At 46.7% G+C, this 19,863-nt stretch overlaps 1 protein-coding gene across 2 annotated transcripts in view; it reads left to right on the top strand.

Annotated features, from left to right (window-relative positions):
• VIPR1 (vasoactive intestinal peptide receptor 1) overlaps window positions 1–19,863 on the top strand; it is a 461,909-nt gene that overhangs the window by 423,180 nt on the left and 18,866 nt on the right. For both annotated transcript variants that reach the window (XM_089689032.1, XM_089689033.1), the window contains exon 11: window positions 14,120–14,249. In XM_089689032.1, coding sequence (XP_089545158.1) covers window positions 14,120–14,249 — 130 coding nt within the window. The remainder of the gene's footprint in view (window positions 1–14,119; window positions 14,250–19,863) is intronic.

Below are 19,863 nucleotides of genomic sequence, written 5' to 3'. Positions count from 1 at the left end.
GTTAACACTGAGTGGAAATCAGCATAGCTGGAGGTACTACTGAGTGGGGCATCAGCAGAGCTGGGAGTTCTACTGAGCAGCGGATCTGCTGAACAGGGGTACTACTGAGCAGGGGATCTGTTGAACAGAGGTATTAATGAGTTGGGAATCTGCTGAATGGGAGTACTAATGAGCTGGATATCTGCTTGATGGTGGTATTACTGATCAGGGGATCTGCTGAACAGGGGTAATAATGAGCTGGGGATCTGCTGAACGGGGGTACTAATGAGCTAGGGATCTGCTAAATGGGGGGTACTAATGAGCTTGGGATCTGCTGATCGTGGGTAGTAATGAGCTGGGGATCTGCTGAATGTGGGTACTATTGAGCTGGGGATCTGCTGAACGTGGGTACTAATGAGCTGGGGAATCTGCTGAACGGGTGTACCAATGAGATGGGTATCTGCTGAACGGGAGTACCAATGAGCTGGGGAACTGCTGAACAGGGGTACTAATGAGCTGGGGATCTGCTGAATGGGGGTACCAATAAGATGGGTATCTGCTGAACGGGTGTACTAATGAGATGGGTAACTGCTTATTGGGGGTACTACTGAGCTGGGTATTTGCTGAATGAGGTACTACTGAGCTGGGTATCTGCTGAACGGGGGTACTAATGAGCTAGGGATCTGCTGAACGGGGGTACTAATGAGCTAGGGATCTGCTGAATGAGGTACTACTGAGCTGGGTATCTGCTGAATGGGGGTACTAATGAGCTGGGTATCTGCTGATTGGGGGTACTAATGAGCTAGGTATCTGCTGAACGGGGGTACTACTGAGCTGGGTATCTGCTGAATGAGGTACTACTGAGCTGGGTATCTGCTGAACGGGGGTACTAATTAGCTGGGTATCTGCTGAAAGGAGGTACTAATGAGCTGGGTATCTGCTGAACGGGGGTACTATTGAGCTGGGGAACTGCTGAACGGGGGTACTAATGAGCTAGGGATCTGCTAAATGGGGGGTACTAATGAGCTTGGGATCTGCTGAACATGGGTAGTAATGAGCCGGGGATCTGCTGAATGTGAGTACTAATGAGCTGGGGATCTGCTGAACGGAGGTACTAATGAGCTGGGGAACTGCTGAACAGGGGTACTAATGAGCTGGGGATCTGCTGAATCTGGGTACTAATGAGCTGGGGATCTGCTGAACGTGGGTACTAATGAGCTGGGGAATCTGTTGAACAGGGGTACCAATGAGATGGGTATCTGCTGAACGGGAGTACCAATGAGCTGGGGAACTGCTGAACGGGGGTACTAATGAGCTGGGGATCTGCTGAATGGGGGTACCAATAAGATGGGTATCTGCTGAACGGGTGTACTAATGAGCTGGGTAACTGCTTATTGGGGGTACTACTGAGCTGGGTATCTGCTGATCGGGGGTACTAATGAGCTGGGTATCTGCTGAACGAGGGTACTAATGAGCTGGGGATCTGCTGAACGGGGGTACTACTGAGCTGGGTATCTGCTGAATGAGGTACTACTGAGCTGGGGATCTGCTGAACGGGGGTACTACTGAGCTGGGTATCTGCTGAATGAGGTACTACTGAGCTGGGTATCTGCTGAATGAGGTACTACTGAGCTGGGTATCTGCTGAACGGGTACTAATGATCTGGGTACCTGTTGTGCGACATTCTACTGAGCCCAAATAGGAAATCAGCACACTGGGCATTTACCATACTTTACTAAAGCATCACAGAAGCATCAAAAATGCATAAAAAATGCATGAGGGTCGACGCTTTTATTGTGTGTTAAGATCAAAGCAAATGTAAATGAGCCCTAAAAGTGGACATGAATAACCAATTAGGCCCTATTCACACATACTGCGGTGACCTGCGTTTTACCACACTGGGTGAATGCAGATCACTGCTAGCACACGCAGAAAACAGTTGTTTTTTATGCATCCTGTTCACCGTACAACGCATCCTGGAGGTGCAGTCAAGTGACATGCTGTGTTTATCGCAAACTCAGGAAGGTGTCGCATGGTACTGCACAGCCACGACGTGCAGGAAACGTCACTGTGTGATGTGCTGACATTGGTCACAGTGATTTATTAACTAGAGAAGAAAGGATGAAGATGATGACCTGGACACCGGCTGTAGTGGCAGTTCCCATATAACTGCTTTGACAGGTTTATTTATTTCAGGTACTTATATAGCGCCCAGGGGTGGACTGACAACTCATGGGGCCCTCAGGCAATAGGGGATCATGCAGGGGTAGGCAACTAGCTGTTGTGGAACTACATTTCCCATGAGGCATTGCAAAGATTACAAAACTGACAGTTACAGCTATGACTTGCAGAGGCATGATGGAACTTGTAGTCCTGCAACAGCTGGAGAGCCGCAGGTTGCCTACCCCCGCCTGGGAGTGATATACCCAGGGGCGGACTGACAACTCATGGGGCCCCCGGGCAATAGGGGCTCATGGGGCCCCTGTGTCCTTGCCCAAACTGAAAAGAGCCTATGAAAAAGGTACAAGGGGCATCTTATGGGGCCCCCTAGTGACCCTGGGCCCTCGGGTAGTGCCCGAGTTTCCAAATGGTCAGTCCGCCCCTGATAGCGTCGTCAATTTACGCAACGCTTTACATATATATTGTACATTCACATCAGTCCCTAACCCTCAAGGGGCGTACAATCTAAGGTCCCTAACTCCCATCATACATACATATACTAGGGACAATTTAGACAGGAGCCAATTCACCTACCAGCATGTCTTTTGAGTGTGGGAGGAAACTGGAGTACCCGGAGGAAACCCACACAGGCACAGGGAGAACATGCAAACTCCAGGCAGGTGGTGCCGTTGCTAGGGTTCGAACCAACGACCCGAGTACTGCCAGGCGGAAGTGCTAACCATTTAGCCACTGTGCTGCCCAGGTTCACTTTAAGAACTGAACAGATGACTGAACTCAATGCACTCAGTGTTTTAAAATGTTGAAAAAAATGAAATTTACCAGAGAAAGCAATTAACTCCGAGAAACCGCAATCTGGACCGCAGAGGTCACTTTGCAGGAAGTGAATCAATTTAGCTTTTCCATTTACTATTGGCACGAAGCATCAGCAACCGGAGTGCAACCAGTAAATTCAATATATCTGTCTGAATGAGCAATCAGGAGATAACCTCATCTGCATTCTGCTGTTCAGGTAGGAGACCGACGCCAGGCTGGGAAAAGGAGACCCTTTACAATATACCTGTCAGTAGCTTTACATGTCCGCATGAAGAAATTCCTGACCTCCTTGACAATACACAGCAGTGGGATCGCTTTTCAAAATAAAATCTCCACCTTTCACCATTTAGCCCGGGTTCACACATACAGTGAAGGAAATGCGTATTTGCTCCCCGGCTGATGTTGAATGTTCGCCCCTCACAAAGAAATGATCGGTCTAAAAATCGAATGTTCGGTGTATTGTAACACTGAGAGACAGAATACAACAACAAATTCAGCAGAAATGCGTCTAACAAATGATGACTGATCTGCATGTTCATGAGGGGAAGAAGTATTTGATCCCCTATCATTCAGCAGGATTTCTGGCTACCAGGTGTCTTTCATACAGGTAACAAGCTGAGATTAGAAGCAGTCTCTTAAAGGGAGTGCTGCTAATCTCATTGTGTTACCTGTATAAAAGACACCTGTCCACAGGAGCAATCAAACCATCAGATTCCAAACTCTCCACCATGGCAAAGACCAAAGAGCTGTCCAAGGATGTCAGGGACAAGATTGTAGACCTACACAAGGCTGGACTGGGCTACCAAACTATGGCCAAGCAGCTTGGTGAGAAAGTGACAACAGTTGGTGCAATCATTCACAAATGGAAGAAACACAAAACAAGTGTCAGTCTCCCTAGGTCTGGTGCACCGTGCAAGATCTCACCTCGTGGAGTGTCAATGATCATGAGAACCATGAGGAATCATCCCAGAACTACACGTGAGGATCTTGTCAATGATCTCCAGGCAGCTGGGACCACAGTCACCAAGAAAACAATTGGTAACACACTACGCAGACAAGGATTGAAATCCTGTAGTGCCTGTAAGGTCCCTCTGCTCAAGAAAGCACATGTCCAGGCCGTCTGAAGTCTGCCACTGAACATCTGAATGATGCAGAGGAGGACTGGTTGGAAGTGTTGTGGTCAGATGAGACCAAAATCCAGCTCTTTGGCATCAACTCAACTCGCCGTGTTTGGAGGAGGAGGAATGCTGCCTATGACCCCAAGAACACCATCCCAACTGTGAAACATGGTGGTGGAAACATTCTGCTTTGGGGGTGATTTTCTGCTAAGGGGACAGGACAACTGCACCGCATCAAAGGGACGATGGATAGGGCAATGTACCATCAAATCTTGGGTGAGAACCTTCTTCCCTCAGCCAGGGCATTCAAAATGGGTGGTGGATGGGTGTTCCAGCATGACAATGACCCAAAACACACGGCCAAGGCAACAAAGGAGTGGCTCAAGAAGAAGCACATTAAGGTCCTGGAGTGGCCTAGCCAGGCTCCAGACCTTAATCCGATCTGTGGAGGGAGCTGAAAGTTCAAGTTGCCAAACGTCAGCCACCAAACCTTGATGACTTGGAGAGGATCTGCTAAGAGGAGTGGGCCAAAATCCCTCCTGAGATGTGTGCGAATCTGGGGGCCAACTCCAGGAAACGTCTGACCTCTGTGATTGCCAACAAGGGATTTGCCACCAAGTACTAAGTCATGTTTTGTGAAGGGGATCAAATCCTTATTTCCCTCATGAACATGCAGATCAGTCATCATTTGTTAGACGCATTTCTGCTGAATTTGTTGTTGCTATTCTGTCTCTCAGTGTTACAATACACCGAACATTTGGATTTTTGGATCATTTCTTTGTGAGGGGCGAACATTCAAAATCAGCAGGGGAGCAAATACGCATTTCCTTCACTGTATGCGGTGTGGCAAATCACATGTGATTCGCACAGGAACTGCAACGCATTCCTGTGCAAATCACATGCAAATTCTGTGCTGTGCGTTTCGAGCCGTACATTTTGTATGGCTCAAATCGCACCACATCCGGAATCAGAAAGGTGGAGACTGGAGGGTGCAAAATCTGGTGCAGCTCTGCACAGAAACCAATCAGCTTCCAGATTTTATTACTAAAGCTACATTGAACAAACTGAAGTTAGAAGCTGATTGGCCACCATTATTATTTATTATTTATTTCAGATACTTATATAGCGCCGTCAATTTACGCAGCACTTTACATATATATTGTACATTCACATCAGTCCCTAACCCTCAAGGGGTGTACAATCTAAGGTCCCTAACCCTCAAGGGGTGTACAATCTAAGGTGCCATGCACAGCCTCACCAGATTCTGAGTGCATTTCTCGTGTTTTTAGCAAAGCACCCCAATTTTGGTTTTGGGCTATTTTAACCCCTCGCCTACCAGACACATTCCCCCGCTTCCTGCCCAGGCCAATTTCCAGCTTTCAGTGCTTTCACACATTGGATGACAATTGCGCGGTCATGCAACACTGTACCCAAACAAAATGTTTATATTTTTTTTTTTTAGACAGATGGAGCTTTCTTTTGGTGGTATTTAATCACCACTGAGGATTTTTATTTTTTGCTAAACAAACTTAAAAAAAAAGACTGAAAATTATGGAAAAAAAAGTTTTTTCTTAGTTTCTAATATACAATTTTGTAAATAAGTAATTTTTCTCCTTCACTGATGTGTGCTAATGAGGCTGCAGTGATGGGCACTAATAGGCTGCACTGATGAGGTGGCACTGATCGGCATTGACAGGCATCACTGATGGGCACTGAAAGGCGGCACTGATGGGCAATGAAAGGAGGCACTGATAGGTGGCACAGATTGGAGCTGGTAGGCGGCACTGATGGACACTGATAGGTGGCAATAATTGGAACTGATAGGAGGCACTGACGGACACTGATAGGTGGCACTGATTGGAACTGTTAAGCGGCACAGATGGGCACTGATAGGCGACACTGATGGGCACTGATAGGCAGCACTGGCACTAATAGGCGGCACTGACAGGCACTGATAGGTGGCACTGATTGCAACTGTTAAGCGGCACAGATGGGCACTGATAGGCGACACTGATGGGCACTGATAGGCAGCACTGGCACTAATAGGCGGCACTGACAGGCACTGATAGGTGGCACTGATTGCAACTGTTAGGCGGCACAGATGCTCACTGATAGGCGGCACTGATTGGAACTGATAGGCGGCACTAATGGGCACTGATAGGTGGCACTGACTGGCACTGAGAGTTGGCACTAAAAGGCAGCTCTGATGTGCACTTATATATGGCAATGATGGGCACTGGCAGGTGGCAATTATGGGCACTGACAGGTGGCACTGATGGGGCTACACTGATCATCAGGGCACTGATGATCAGTGCCCAGACGATCAATGTACATGTCCCCTCTGAGGAAAGCTGTTTACTGGCTCTCTGTCAGTTTGGGGAGAGGACTGCCGATAACTGACATTTCCTATTTGCATGCAATCAGCTGTGATTGGACACAGCTGATCTTATCATAGAGCTGACATCATCGTCTCTATACTGCGATCAGTGATCCGCTCTGTCCCAGGGACACAGCACACCACCGATCGCCGTGCGCCCCTCAGGGGCGTGCATGAGCAGCTAGAGCGGGAGGAGGTCATATGACGCTCCCAGAACAAGAGAAATGTGGCCCGCCCCCTCATTTCCTTATATGGCTGGGCGGGAGGCAGTTAATAAATAGCTAATTTTAATGTTAAACTGTAAAAAAGAAAAAAAAAAAGGCAAAACCAAAAATGTTAGTTTGGGTAGCAAACAGCGACGCCTGCTCCACACTTTGGCGTAATACCTCCAGCTACGAAGCGGGTAGCACAGGAGGTAATATTGGGCCAATACTAATTCATTATTCCTATCTCAGTATTTGTAGGAGTGAGATGTGTGCAGTTCAATGACTGTATATTCGGTGTCTGGAATCGGAGGAAGTCAAGGATGTAATTCATTGCTCTGCCGCTCCTTCATGTTTTTGGCTTCAGTTGTAATAAGAGAAGATCAGCCTTTCTCCGTGTTAATTAAGTAGATTGGATTACGTATCTCTGAGGACTAACTAACATCATTGGCAATAATTCTTTGTATGCAACCATAGACCCTCGGTGTCAGGAAAGGAATCAAATATAAAAAGAGCCTGTGTTTTACCCAGGCAAAGGGTTTACTTAATTACCACCCCCCCATGCTGCTTCTATTCACCCCAGCCTACCAGAGATAACAGGGGGGGGGGGGGAATTATTTTTTGTACAACCCCAGAATTGGGCATATATTGGCTGCACACTGTGTATCATCCAATAGCATCTAAAAATGTTTATTGAAAGTGATCACATCACAGTAAGGAGCTGTGACATTTCGGGGCCACACAGGACCCTTTCTTCAGGCATGTGTACCACCCCATCCAGCTGCCCTTGCAGCTTAAAGTGATTGCAAACCTAAAAAAAAGTTGTTTTTAAAAATAACAAACATGTTAGACTTATGTGCTCTGCGTAATGGTTTTACATAGAGGAGCCCCGATCCTCCTCTTCTCGGTCCTGGCTCTTCCCCCTCTGTCAAGTGCCCCCATAGCAAGCCGCTTGCTATGGGGACACTCATGCATGCTCGCTCCCGAGCCGCACTCTGTGTCTATTAACACACAGAGCGCAGCCCTGCCCCCCGCTCCCCTCCCTTCTCACAGGCTGTGATTGACAGCAGCAGGAGCCAACAATGGCTCACACTGCTGTCTCTGAGCCAATAAGGAGAGAGAGCGTGGAGAGAGACGATGCTCACAGGCACAGCACTGTAGAGCTAAGGCTTAGGTAAGTATAAGGGAATGATAGAAAGCATGGAGGTAAAAATAAAACTTCTACCTTTACAACCACTTTAAGGGGACTTGTCAGGTGTGGGAGTCACTATAAACATGCCCCCAACTGCAAGTGTAAAGGAGCCCTAGGGCATTAGACAGGCATTGAGGAGGTGATACAGTTATGTTCAAAATAATAGCAGTGTGTTGAAAAAAGTGAATAGAGCTCAAAATCCTTCTAATAGCTTTTAATTCCATCCACACAAATGCATTGGGAACACGACACATTCTATTCCAAATCACAACATGAAGAAAAATACATCAAATTTGTGTTGTTCCTCTAAAAAAATTGAAGAAAAGTGAATATTAGACGGTTCAAAAAAATCGCAGTGTTTGTATTCTTCTTTACAAACTCAAACATTCACTATATAAACTGAGAAATGTTTGAAGATTTTGCTTGCTTTTGATTGGATGACATTCCACAGTTCTTCTCTTTTTCTTGGTTTTGCCTCAGAAACGGCATTTTTGATGTCACCCCACAAGTTTTCTATTGAATTAAGATCCGGGGATTGGGCTGGCCACTCCATAACGTCAATCTTGTTGGTCTGGAACCAAGATGTTGCACGTTTACTGGTGTGTTTGGGGTCGTTGTCTTGTTGGAACACCCATTTCAAGGGCATTTCCTCTTCAGCATAAGGCAGCATGACCTCTTCAAGTATTCTGATGGATTCAAACTGATCCATGATCCCTGGTATGCGATAAATAGGCCCAACACCGTAGTATGAGAAACATCCCCATATCATGATGCTTGCACCACCATGCTTCACGGTCTTCACAGTGTACTGTGGCTTGAATTCAGTGTTGGGGGTCGTCTGACAAACTGTCTCTGCCCACTAGACCCAAAAAGAACAATCTTACTTTCCTCAGTCCACAAAATGTTGCGCCATTTCTCTTTAGACCAGTCAATGTGCTCTTTGGCAAATTGTAACCTCTTCAGCACGTCTTTTTTCCAACAGTGGGACTTTGCGGGGACTTCTTGCAGATAGCTTGGCTTCACATAGGCGTCTTCTAATTGTAACAGTCCTCACAGGGAACGTCACACCTTCTTTCATCTTCCTGGAGCTGATTGTTGGCTGAGTCCGCGCCATTTTGGCTATTCTTCTACCCATTCCAATGGTATTTTTTCGCTTTCTTCCGCGTCTTTCAGGTTTTGGTTGCCATTCTAAAGCATTTGCGATCATTTTAGCTGAGCTGAGCAGCCGATCATTTTCTGCACTTCTTTATATGTTTTCCCCTCTCCAATCAACTTTTTAATCAAGGTACGCTGTTCTTCTGAACAATGTCTGGAACGACCCATTTCCCTCAGAATTTCAGAGAGAAATGCACTGTAACCAGCATGTACAACATTTGCTGCCTTCCTTCCTTAAATAAGGGCAATAATTGCCACCTGTTTTTCAAAGAATGAATGACGTCACTAATAGAACTCCACACTGCTATTATTTTGAACACGCCCCTTTCAATGAGTGATTCAATGACACAGAATCAGCAGCATGCATGTCATGACTGTCGGGTCTGTTGGATTTCTATTACTCTACTACACCTGCTAGGAAATTATTTGCCATGTAGAAATATCATTTCTACCAAAAACAGTGATTGATCCGGTTAGTGATGTCTGACTGCTATTATTTTGAACACAACTGTATGTTGCCTTCTCACCCACTGGTTTTACCCCACACCACCATTCAACCACCTATTTTTACCACCCACCAAGTGTGAATAAACCCAAAAGCAGCAGGAAGTGAAGGATTTAAGTAAATCTGTTGCTTTTTCATTGACAGTCTGATCAGATCTACACTAGATGGCCAAAGGTTTGGGAACACTGAATCATCACTGCTATATGAGCTTGCTGTTCCCATGGCAATGGTCATTAGTATGGAGTTATTATTATTATTATACAGTATTTATATAGCACCAAAAAGTTTGCTCAGCGCTATACAATATAGTGGGGGACAGTACATGAGATAATACAGTAACAAAACAATATACAAGAGGTTCGAGGGCCCTGCTTTTTCGATTTTACAATCTAGGAGTTGGCTCTCCTTTGCAGCTATATCAGACTCAACTCTTCTGGGAAGGCTTTCCACAATGTTTTGGAGGGTGTCTGTGGGAATTAGTGCCAGTTGAGCACAAAGAACATTTGGTAGGTCCACTACTGATGTTGGATGAGAAGACCTAGCTCACAATTGCCATTCCATTACACCCCAAAGGAGTTCAATAGGGATGAGGTCAGGTGCTGATGTTGGATGAGATGACTTGGCTCCCAATTGGCATTCATTACACCCCAAGTAGGGTTAAAGTGGTTCTAAAGGCTCATCTTATTTTACCTTCATGTATTCTATTGTATGAAGGTAAAAAACCTTTTGTGCAGCGGCAACCCCAGCCCCCCCAATCCTTACCTGAGCCCCCCCAGATCCAGCGTTGTTCTCAACAGCCTCTGCTGTCTTGGGACTCCTTCTCCTCATTGGCCGAGACAGCAACGGAAGCCCATTGGCTCCCCCTGCTGTCAGTCACAGCCAGTGGACCACTTAGGAAAGAGCGGGGGGGGGCGGGACTGAGCCACAGTTCTGTGTGTCTTATGGACGCATATAGCAGCAGCTTGGGGACAAGCACACAGAGGTGCCCCCAAGGCAAGCTGCTCTCCCTAGGGCGCTGCTCGAGGAGCCAGGAGCGCCTGAGAGGACCCGAAAAGAAGAGGATTGGAGCTGGTAAGTATAGACATGTTTGTTATTTTAGAAAAAAAAAGAAAAACTTTACTGTTACTTTAAGGTCAAGTATTGATGTTGCATCACAAGACATGACTCTGAATTGACATTTAATTACACCCCAAAGGTGTTCAGTAGAGTTGAGATCAGGAACTGATGTTGGAGGAGAAGACTTGGCTCCCAATTGACATTTCACTGCACTCCAAAGGTGTTCAGTAGGGTTGAGTTCAGGTACTGATGGTGGAGCAGAAGACCTGGCTCAGACGTGGCATTACATTACACCCCAAAGGTATTCAGTAGGATTTAGGTCAGGTACTGATGTTGGATGAGAAGACTTGGCTGAGAAGTTGGCATTCCATTACACCCCAAAGGTATTCAGTAGGGTTTAGATCAGGTACTGATGTTGGATGAGAAGACTTGGCTGAGAAGTTGGCATTCCATTACTCTCCAAAGGTGTTCAGTAGGGATGAGGTCAGGGCTTTGTGCAGGAGACTTGAGCTTCTCCAAACTGGTCAAAGCATGCCTTTTTGGAGCTGGCTTTGTACACGGGTACAACATGCTGGAACAGAAAAGGGCCTTCACCAAATTGGTGCCACAAGTTTGGATGAGCACAGTTGTCTAAAATGTCTTTGTATGATATAGCAATAACAGTAGTCTTCATTGGGAACACCTGAACACATGTCCATATAGTGTATTAGGTTTTTAGTGGATGCTGAATTAAAATAGCTCATAGTTTATCGCTATGGAATTCCATTGGGAGATGTTTTTATTTCACATGTCAGCACACCTACCCCAGCTTTTAAGAAAGTCGCTCACTCACCCCATTTGACTTCTCGTTCAGTTTTCTATTTTATATTCTAGACCTGAGATATAAGAAGCCAGAGGGTGACTTAGCTCCACCAGAGTCTTATACTGGAATATCACATTATTATTATTATACAGGATTTATGGCGCCAACAGTTTGCGCAGCTCTTTACAATATAAGGGAGACAGTACAATTACAATACATTTCAGTACAGAAGGAATAGGAGGGCCCGGCTCGTGGAGCTTACAATCTAAAGGAAGGGGGAGGTGATACAAAAGGTGATAGCTGCGGGGGATGATCTGGTGGAGGTGATTCAAGTACAGTTCTTAGGTGGAGGTGGGTTAGGCTTCCCTGAAGAAGTGAGTTTTCAAAGATCGCCTAAAGGCAGACAGGGTGGGGGCTGACCGGACATGCTGTGGTAGGGAGTTCCAGAGGATGGGAGAGGCTCTGGAGAAGTCCTGGAGGCGAGCGTGGGAGGAGATGATGAGGGATCTAGAGAGGAGGATATCATGGGAGGAGCGGAGTGGGCGATTTGGGCGGTATCTGTGGATGAGGTTGGCGATGTAGCTGGGGGCAGTGTTGTGGATGGCTTTGTAAGCTGTGGTTAGTATTTTGAATGTTATACGTTGGGTTAGTGCAGTGCTTCTCAAATAGTGGGGCCGCCGCCCCCCCCCCTTCTGACAGAAGGGACACTAAGTACAGGGGTGGGCAGAGGGCTGCAGTCTCTTACCTGGCTCCCACGACGATCCATCCAGGAAGCGCTGCTCCTTCCGTCACTCCGGCCACTCCCTCACTCCTGCTCCGCCTCCTCACCGGTGATTGGCCGCCAGAACTGCAGCTCAGGAACGGTACACAGGCGGCCAATCACGGGCGAGGAGGCGGAGCCGAGCGGACCCGCGAAAATCGAGTGAGGGAAAAGCCGGTAAGTGTGCAGTGCAGAGGTGCTGCTGCAACCACATATGCTGGCTGCAGCAGCACCATACTGCAACAGGGGTCAGCAAGTGTCATTGGTGTCAGTGGGAGGAATAGTGCCGCATCATTGGTGTCACTGATACTAATGATGGGGCATTATTCCTCCCACTGACACCAACGATGGGGCACTATTCCTCCCACTGATACCAATGATGGGGCACTATTCCTCCCACTGACACCAACGATGGGGCACTATTCCTCCCACTGATACCAACGATGGGGCACTATTCCTCCCACTGATACCAATGATGGGGCACTATTCCTCCCACTGATACCAATGATGGGGCACTATTCCTCCCACTGACACCAACGATGGGGCACTATTCCTCCCACTGATACCAACGACGGGGCACTATTCCTCCCACTGACACCAATGATGGGACACTATTCCTCCCACTGACACCAATGATGGGGCACTATTCCTCCCACTGACACCAATGATGGGGCACTATTCCTCCCACTGACACCAATGATGGGGCACTATTCCTCCCACTAATACCAATGATGGGGCACTATTCCTCCCACTGACACCAATGACGGGGCACTATTCCTCCCACTGACACCAATGACGGGGCACTATTCCTTCCACTGACACCAACGATGGGGCACTATTCCTCCCACTGACACCAATGATGGGGCACTATTCCTTCCACTGACACCAACGATGGGGCACTATTCCTCCCACTGATACTAATGATGGGGCATTATTCCTCCCACTGACACCAACGATGGGGCACTATTCCTACTTATAACAATTTTATAGACAAATGATACTATTTACAGTCGCGTGGGGGGGCGCGAAATGTTTTCTTCTTCCTAGGGGGGGCATGACAGAAAATAATTGAGAAGCACTGGGTTAGTGGAAGCCAGTGAAGGGATTGGCAGAGAGGGGCAACAGTCGCTGATCGGTTGGTAAAGTGTATGAGTCTAGCAGCATCATTCATAATAGACTGAAGGGGGGATAGCCTGTGTAATGATAGACCAGTGAGGAGGGAGTTGTAGTAATCGAGGCGGGATATAACCAAGGCGTGGATGAGTTGTTTTGTGGTGTCATTGGTCAGGAAGGGGCGGATTTTGGAAATGTTCCGGAGGTTGAGGCGGCAGGATTTAACCAGTGAGTGGATGTGGAGCCCAAAGGAGAGGTCAGAGTCTAGGATTACGCCTAGCACCCTGGCATGAGGGGAAGGACCAATGGTTGTGCCTTTTGAACATTGGACCTACCCTTTAAATGCAGTGTATTTCTGAGGCCAGAAAGCGGCCATAATTAACCTTCAAACGGAAAGGTTTTCTACAGTACAACTGAAGGTGTAAACCCCCTTTAACCAGGTGGCACATAGCCTAACTTAGTTTTACAACTCCACCAGACATTTGCATTTCCTCATAGAATTTCAAATGATCCTCCTGTCTCATGTTCATGTATATCGCCTTCCTATAAATCTCAGTTGTCGACATCAGCCATAATCGCTCTGGAAAAAAACAGGTGATTTTCTAAAAAGCATTCTATTTTGGAATTGGCTAAATTATCACTTCATGAGAAGAAAATGGTTTTGTTGCCTGAGAAGATAATGGCTAATACCCTGTTGTAAACAGAAAATAACACAGCTGTCATTCCAAGGCTTGGAGACTTATTTTAAGTCTCGGGTGTACCGGCAATTACGGTGAAGTGTGTTCTGTAGATATAATGTGACTGTAATCCTTCTACCTGGTTTCTCTGCCTGCCTCATGATGTGACACAAATTCTCTTTCTGCAGGAGGCTGGCCAAGTCAACTCTTCTGCTAATTCCCCTCTTCGGAGTTCATTACATCATGTTCGCCTTCTTCCCCGACAACTTTAAGGTGGAAGTCAAACTAGTCTTCGAGCTCATTCTTGGATCCTTCCAGGTAAGAACACCAGGATGGTGACCCTCAAGCTTATTCATGTTAGTAAACCATTTGCAATTGCCTTTAAAGTAGAAAGGGACACTATTATTACTGTTAACTTTGTTTTCAGAGCTTCTTCACACTAGTTCAGTTGGACTGCATTGGACGGCGTTGCCCAAAGTAGTCCCAATGCATAGACAAGGCAATGTCCTATTGCTTCATTTCACAAAAATGAAAAATGGCCATGTTGCATTGTTGCGCGATGTGTTCCAAAGCTCTATAATGCACGTGTGAGTAACCTTTAAAAGGAAAGTCTAGCTGACATTGCTGCCAATGGGTTAAATAAGCTACCACTCATTATGGGGCACAAAGTCATCCCGTTCATTAATCCCCTCTCCACCCCACCATGGAACCCAAGTTTGCCATACTCCATTTGCTGGATGTTGCCATTATCAATGATTAACACCCAGTTCATGTTATCTCTACCAAACTGGGTCCACTTAAAAGTTAAAAACTAAAAATAATGACTAGTGTTAGGCTTTAAGTTCACCTTTAACCCTTTCTATCTGCAATCTTTATATTATTATTTTACAGTACCAATTTTTTTTTTTTTTTTTTTTTTTTTTTAAGTCCGCAAACGTGCAAACTACAACGAAAAACCCGTAAGTGATCACAAAAAATGTGCAAGTGCGAACACCACACGAAAAAGTGCACTTAGGGGTGTGTTTGTCCTACCCCCGAAAGGGTTGGACCGTTCGCCTGATCCCCCGGGGCACGAAGCTCCTGACAGGGACAAGGTTCCCACTTGGTCCTCACAGTACCAATCCCCATGCCACGGATACTCTATGCAGATATGTTCTTTTGAAAACCAGCATCCATAATTTTGTGTGTCTGCTGGCTCTCAGGCATGACTGTCATTGAGAGCCGGGTCCCCACTCAAAATTGAAAACCAATCAGTGGTTCATGAACATGTAGTTTCTATGTCAGTTCTGACATAGCGATTACATACAAGATGGAGGCTCCATCGACAAAATAAAGTCTTCACATTAACACTTCCACCTTCAGGCTGCAGTATTAACTAGCAGTGCTATCTATTTAAAGGAGAAGTATAGTCAAAGCTTTTTTTTGACTGTACTTCTCATTTAAATAGATAGCACTGCTAATTAATTGTAGGTGGAAGTGTTCATTTGAAGGCTTTATTTTGTCGATGGAGCTAAGCAGGAATGAAGTTTGTTCTGCACTACTGTGACCCATTTCCAGCCACATCCACCCCCTCCACAGTCCGGCGCTCCAGTGAACGCTGGAAGGGCAGAGCAGAGAGCCAGTGACTGGCAGTCACCGGCTCTCTGCAGGCTGATGAATATGTAGTCCTTATGTCAGTTCTGACATTCTGCACTGCTGTGGCCTGCTGTTGGCTGACATCACAGAGCTGGTCGAGGCTGTGAAAAGATCCCAACCATATGGTCAGGATCCAATCAAATGCCTGGACCAGCAGCTGACTCGGCCTCACAGCAAGCCACTGAGAGCCTGAGCCAGCTGCTCCTACTTCCTCCACACTCCAACGCTCCAGTGAGCGCTGGAGGGGCAGAGCAGAGAGACGGTGACTGACAGTTACCAGCTCTTTGCAGTCTGAAGACCAAGAGCTACAGTTGCAAGAAAAAGTATGTGAACCCCTTGGGATTACGTGGAGTTTTGCATGAATTTGGCATAAAATGTGCTCTGAACGTCATCTAAGTCACAACAATAGAAGAACACAGTCTGCTGAACATAATACTACACAAACATTAGATGTTGCCATGGTTTATTTGCACATAACATGTAAACATTCACAGTGCAGGGAGGAAAAAGTATGTGAACCTTTGGACTTAATAACTGGTTGACCCTCCTTTGGCAGCAATAACCTCAACCAAACGTTTCCTGTAGTTGCAGATCAGACCTGCACAACGATCTGGAGTCATTTTGGAGCACTCCTCTTCACAAAACTGTTTCAGTGTAGCAATATTCTTGGGATGTCTGGTGTGAATCGCTCTCTTAAGGTCATGCCACAGCATTTCAATGGGGTTGAGGTCAGGACTCTGACTGGGCCACTCCAGAAGGCGTATTCTGTGCTGTTGCAGCCATTGTTTTGTTGAATTACTTGTATGCTTTGGGTCATTGTCCTGTTGCATCACCCATCCTCTCCATCCGGTCTCCCCAGACCCTGCATTCACAATATCCGTTCTCCCCGGACCCTGCATTGACTATATCTGTTCTCCCCGGACCCTGCATTCACTATATCTGGTCTCCCTGAACCCTGCATTCACTATATCTGGTCTCCCCAGACCCTGCATTCACTATATCCGCTCTCCCTGGACCCTGCATTCACTATATCCGCTCTCCCCGGACCCTGCATTCACTATATCCGCTCTCCCCGGACCCTGCATTCACTATATCCGCTCTCCCCGGACCCTGCATTCACTATATCCGGTCTCCCCGGACCCTACATTAACTATATCTGGTCTCCTCGGACCCTGCATTCACTATATCTGGTCTCCCCGGACCCTGCATTCACTATATCTGGTCTCCCTGGACCCTGCATTCACTATATCCGTTCTCCCCGAACCCCGCATTCACTATATCCGTTCTCCCCGGACCCCGCATTCACTATATCCGCTCTCCCCGGACCTCGCATTCACTATATCCGCTCTCCCCGGACCCTGCATTCACTATATCCGCTCTCCCCGGACCCTGCATTCACTATATCTGCTCTCCCCGGACCCTGCATTCACTATATCCGCTCTCCCTGGACCCTGCATTCACTATATCTGGTCTCCTCGGACCCTACATTCACTATATCTGGTCTCCCTGGACCCTGCATTCACTATATCTGGTCTCCCCGGTCCCTGCATTCACTATATCCGCTCTCCCCGGACCCTGCATTCACTATATCTGGTCTCCCTGGACCCTGCATTCACTATATCTGCTCTCCCCGGACCCTGCATTCACTATATCCGGTCTCCCCGGACCCTGCATTCACTATATCCGCTCTCCCCGGACCCTGCATTCACTATATCCGATCTCCCCGGACCCTACATTCATTATATTCAGTCTCCCCGGACCCTACATTCATTATATTCAGTCTCCCCGGACCCTACATTCATTATATTCAGTCTCCCCGGACCCTACATTCATTATATTCAGTCTCCCCGGACCCTGCATTCACTATATCTGCTCTCCCCGGACCCTGCATTCACTATATCCGCTCTCCCTGGACCCTGCATTCACTATATCTGGTCTCCCCGGACCCTACATTCACTATATCCGCTCTCCCCAGACCCTGCATTCACTATATCCGCTCTCCCTGGACCCTGCATTCACTATATCCGCTCCCCCTGGACCCTGCATTCACTATATCTGGTCTCCCCGGACCCTACATTCACTATATCTGGTCTCCCTGGTCCATGCATTCATTATATCTGGTCTCCCCAGACCCCGCATTCACTATATCCTCTCTCCCCGGACCCTGCATTCACTATATCCTCTCTCCCCGGACCCTGCATTCACTATATTCTCTCTCCCCGGACCCTGCATTCACTATATCCGGTCTCCCCAGACCCTGCATTCACTATATCTGGTCTCCCCGGACCCTGCATTCACTATATCCGCTCTCCCACAGTACACAGAATATGGAAATGCAATTATTTTAGTAAATATAAACTGCTAAATACCTTTTTTCATCAGCAGTTAGAGCAGTCTTGTGACTTCTATCAGTGTCCAGCAGAGCACTGGTTAAAGCTTGTAGTGGGCTTTTTCATTCTGCTCTAGGAGGATGCAGAACCCCTGACATCTGCCTGGACAGTGCTGATTGGCCTTGTGCTGATCAAATGCACTCTCCCAAGAAATAGGTCATAGTTGGACAGAGCATGATCTGGTAAAAAGGGTGGATATTGTATATGTAAATCTGTTGCGCTGGAAACCAACCTAAGCTACAATAAATGTGCACAAAGATAATTATATGCATCTATAAACAAACAATAAATAAACACAAGTGAAAAAATGCAGGTGAAGTCCAAATTAACAAGTCCGAAATGTGAAATCACCAAAAGTAAAAAGTTCTTTGCAACAAATGAAGTGCTGTAACACCAATAACTCCAAGGAGACACCGAGGTGATCCCACCACCAGACATTTATACGCTTATTAAAAGGTTTTGACCCTCAAGCCAGAGAAGTCAATACAAGCATGCGTAGATCATGGACTCCACGAAGCCCCCGCCCTTGTCAAGCCTTTTATGTGGACCCACCAAGTAAGGAAAGAACCGAACGATCAACTATTCCATTAGATCTCTTACCTTTCATGAATGCTCTAAGAAGTATGATCCACATGGTGTAAATCTTAATTAAAACCTCTTTAATTAAAAGTATTGCACTTAAACATCTGCATAAAAAATTGCATGTTAAGAATCCAGGCGGCATATAAGGAAAACAGACTCCGTTGCTTCCTGGTGCGCGGTGACATCAGCACATAGCTCTTCCCTACGCGTTTCATCACAGGTGACCAGAGGCGGACTGACAACTCATGGGGCCCCCGGGCAATAGGGGATCATGGGGCCCCTGTGTCCTTGCCCAAACTCAAAAAAGCCTATGAAAAGGGTACCAGGGGCATCTCATGGGGCCCCCTATTGACCCCGGGCCCTCAGGCAGTGCCCGAGTTTCCAAACGGTCAGTCCGCCCCTGCAGGTGACGCCTTCTGGGGCCCCTGGTTTCTAACACAACACTGAAGCGTATCTCATAGTACTGTTGTTGCTCTTTATGTGTATTTTTGCATGAATAGGGTGGATAGTCAATGCACTGAAACCCTAAATCCTTCAAAGCAGCCAGTGTACTGCCTGCCTTGTGTGAAGGCGCATTGTCCTTCAAAAACAGCACACCCTTCTCCGTGGTTCATTCAACTACCTGCAACAATTGAGAAAATAGAGCTCTAAATCCTCCAAATCAGCACAATGCCATCTGAAATATCTCCATATGCAACTACAATAACTAAATTGGTGTTACATGTTGGGAAAGGCATCGGGCCAACAAACTTTTCAGCACCCCCTCATACCACGTTCTTTGCTAATCTTTTATACCTGAACAATGTATCAACTGCTGTGCTAATAAGATCTAGATAAAAACCTGAAACAAAATAAACACCGTGCTAAAGATGCCTTTAAAAAAATCATTACAATCCACTCACAGCGAACGATAATTCATTTAATGACAAACCTAAAAAATAAAGTGCTGTGTGCTCTTTTTAAGGGACAATGTTATATATAGGAAAGTGAGAACCAGAGTAAGAAAAATACTAACTTATCGCTCCAGGAAACTTGGCGAGAATAAAGACACTGCTGATTGTTTGCTCTGAAGAACACAATGAGAAAATTATGATGTTTTTTTTATGGAGATCAGTTGTCTCAAAATCTTTTTCATACACAATGTTCAGTGTGAATTTGCTTATTTAATGTTTAGAGAAAACCTAGAGCAGGGGTGGCACCTAGAGCAGGGGTAGCACCTAGAGCAGGGGTGGCACCTAGAGCAGGGGTGGCACCTAGAGCAGGGGTAGCACCTAGAGCAGGGGTGGCACCTAGAGCAGGGGTGGCACCTAGAGCAGGGGTGGTAC

This window comes from Staurois parvus, unplaced genomic scaffold (assembly GCF_062004578.1).
Source record: "Staurois parvus isolate SC_StPar_1 unplaced genomic scaffold, SC_StPar_1.0 ptg000467l, whole genome shotgun sequence".
NCBI classification, from domain to species: domain Eukaryota; kingdom Metazoa; phylum Chordata; class Amphibia; order Anura; family Ranidae; genus Staurois; species Staurois parvus.
This window is presented reverse-complemented; position numbering and strand designations above follow the sequence as displayed.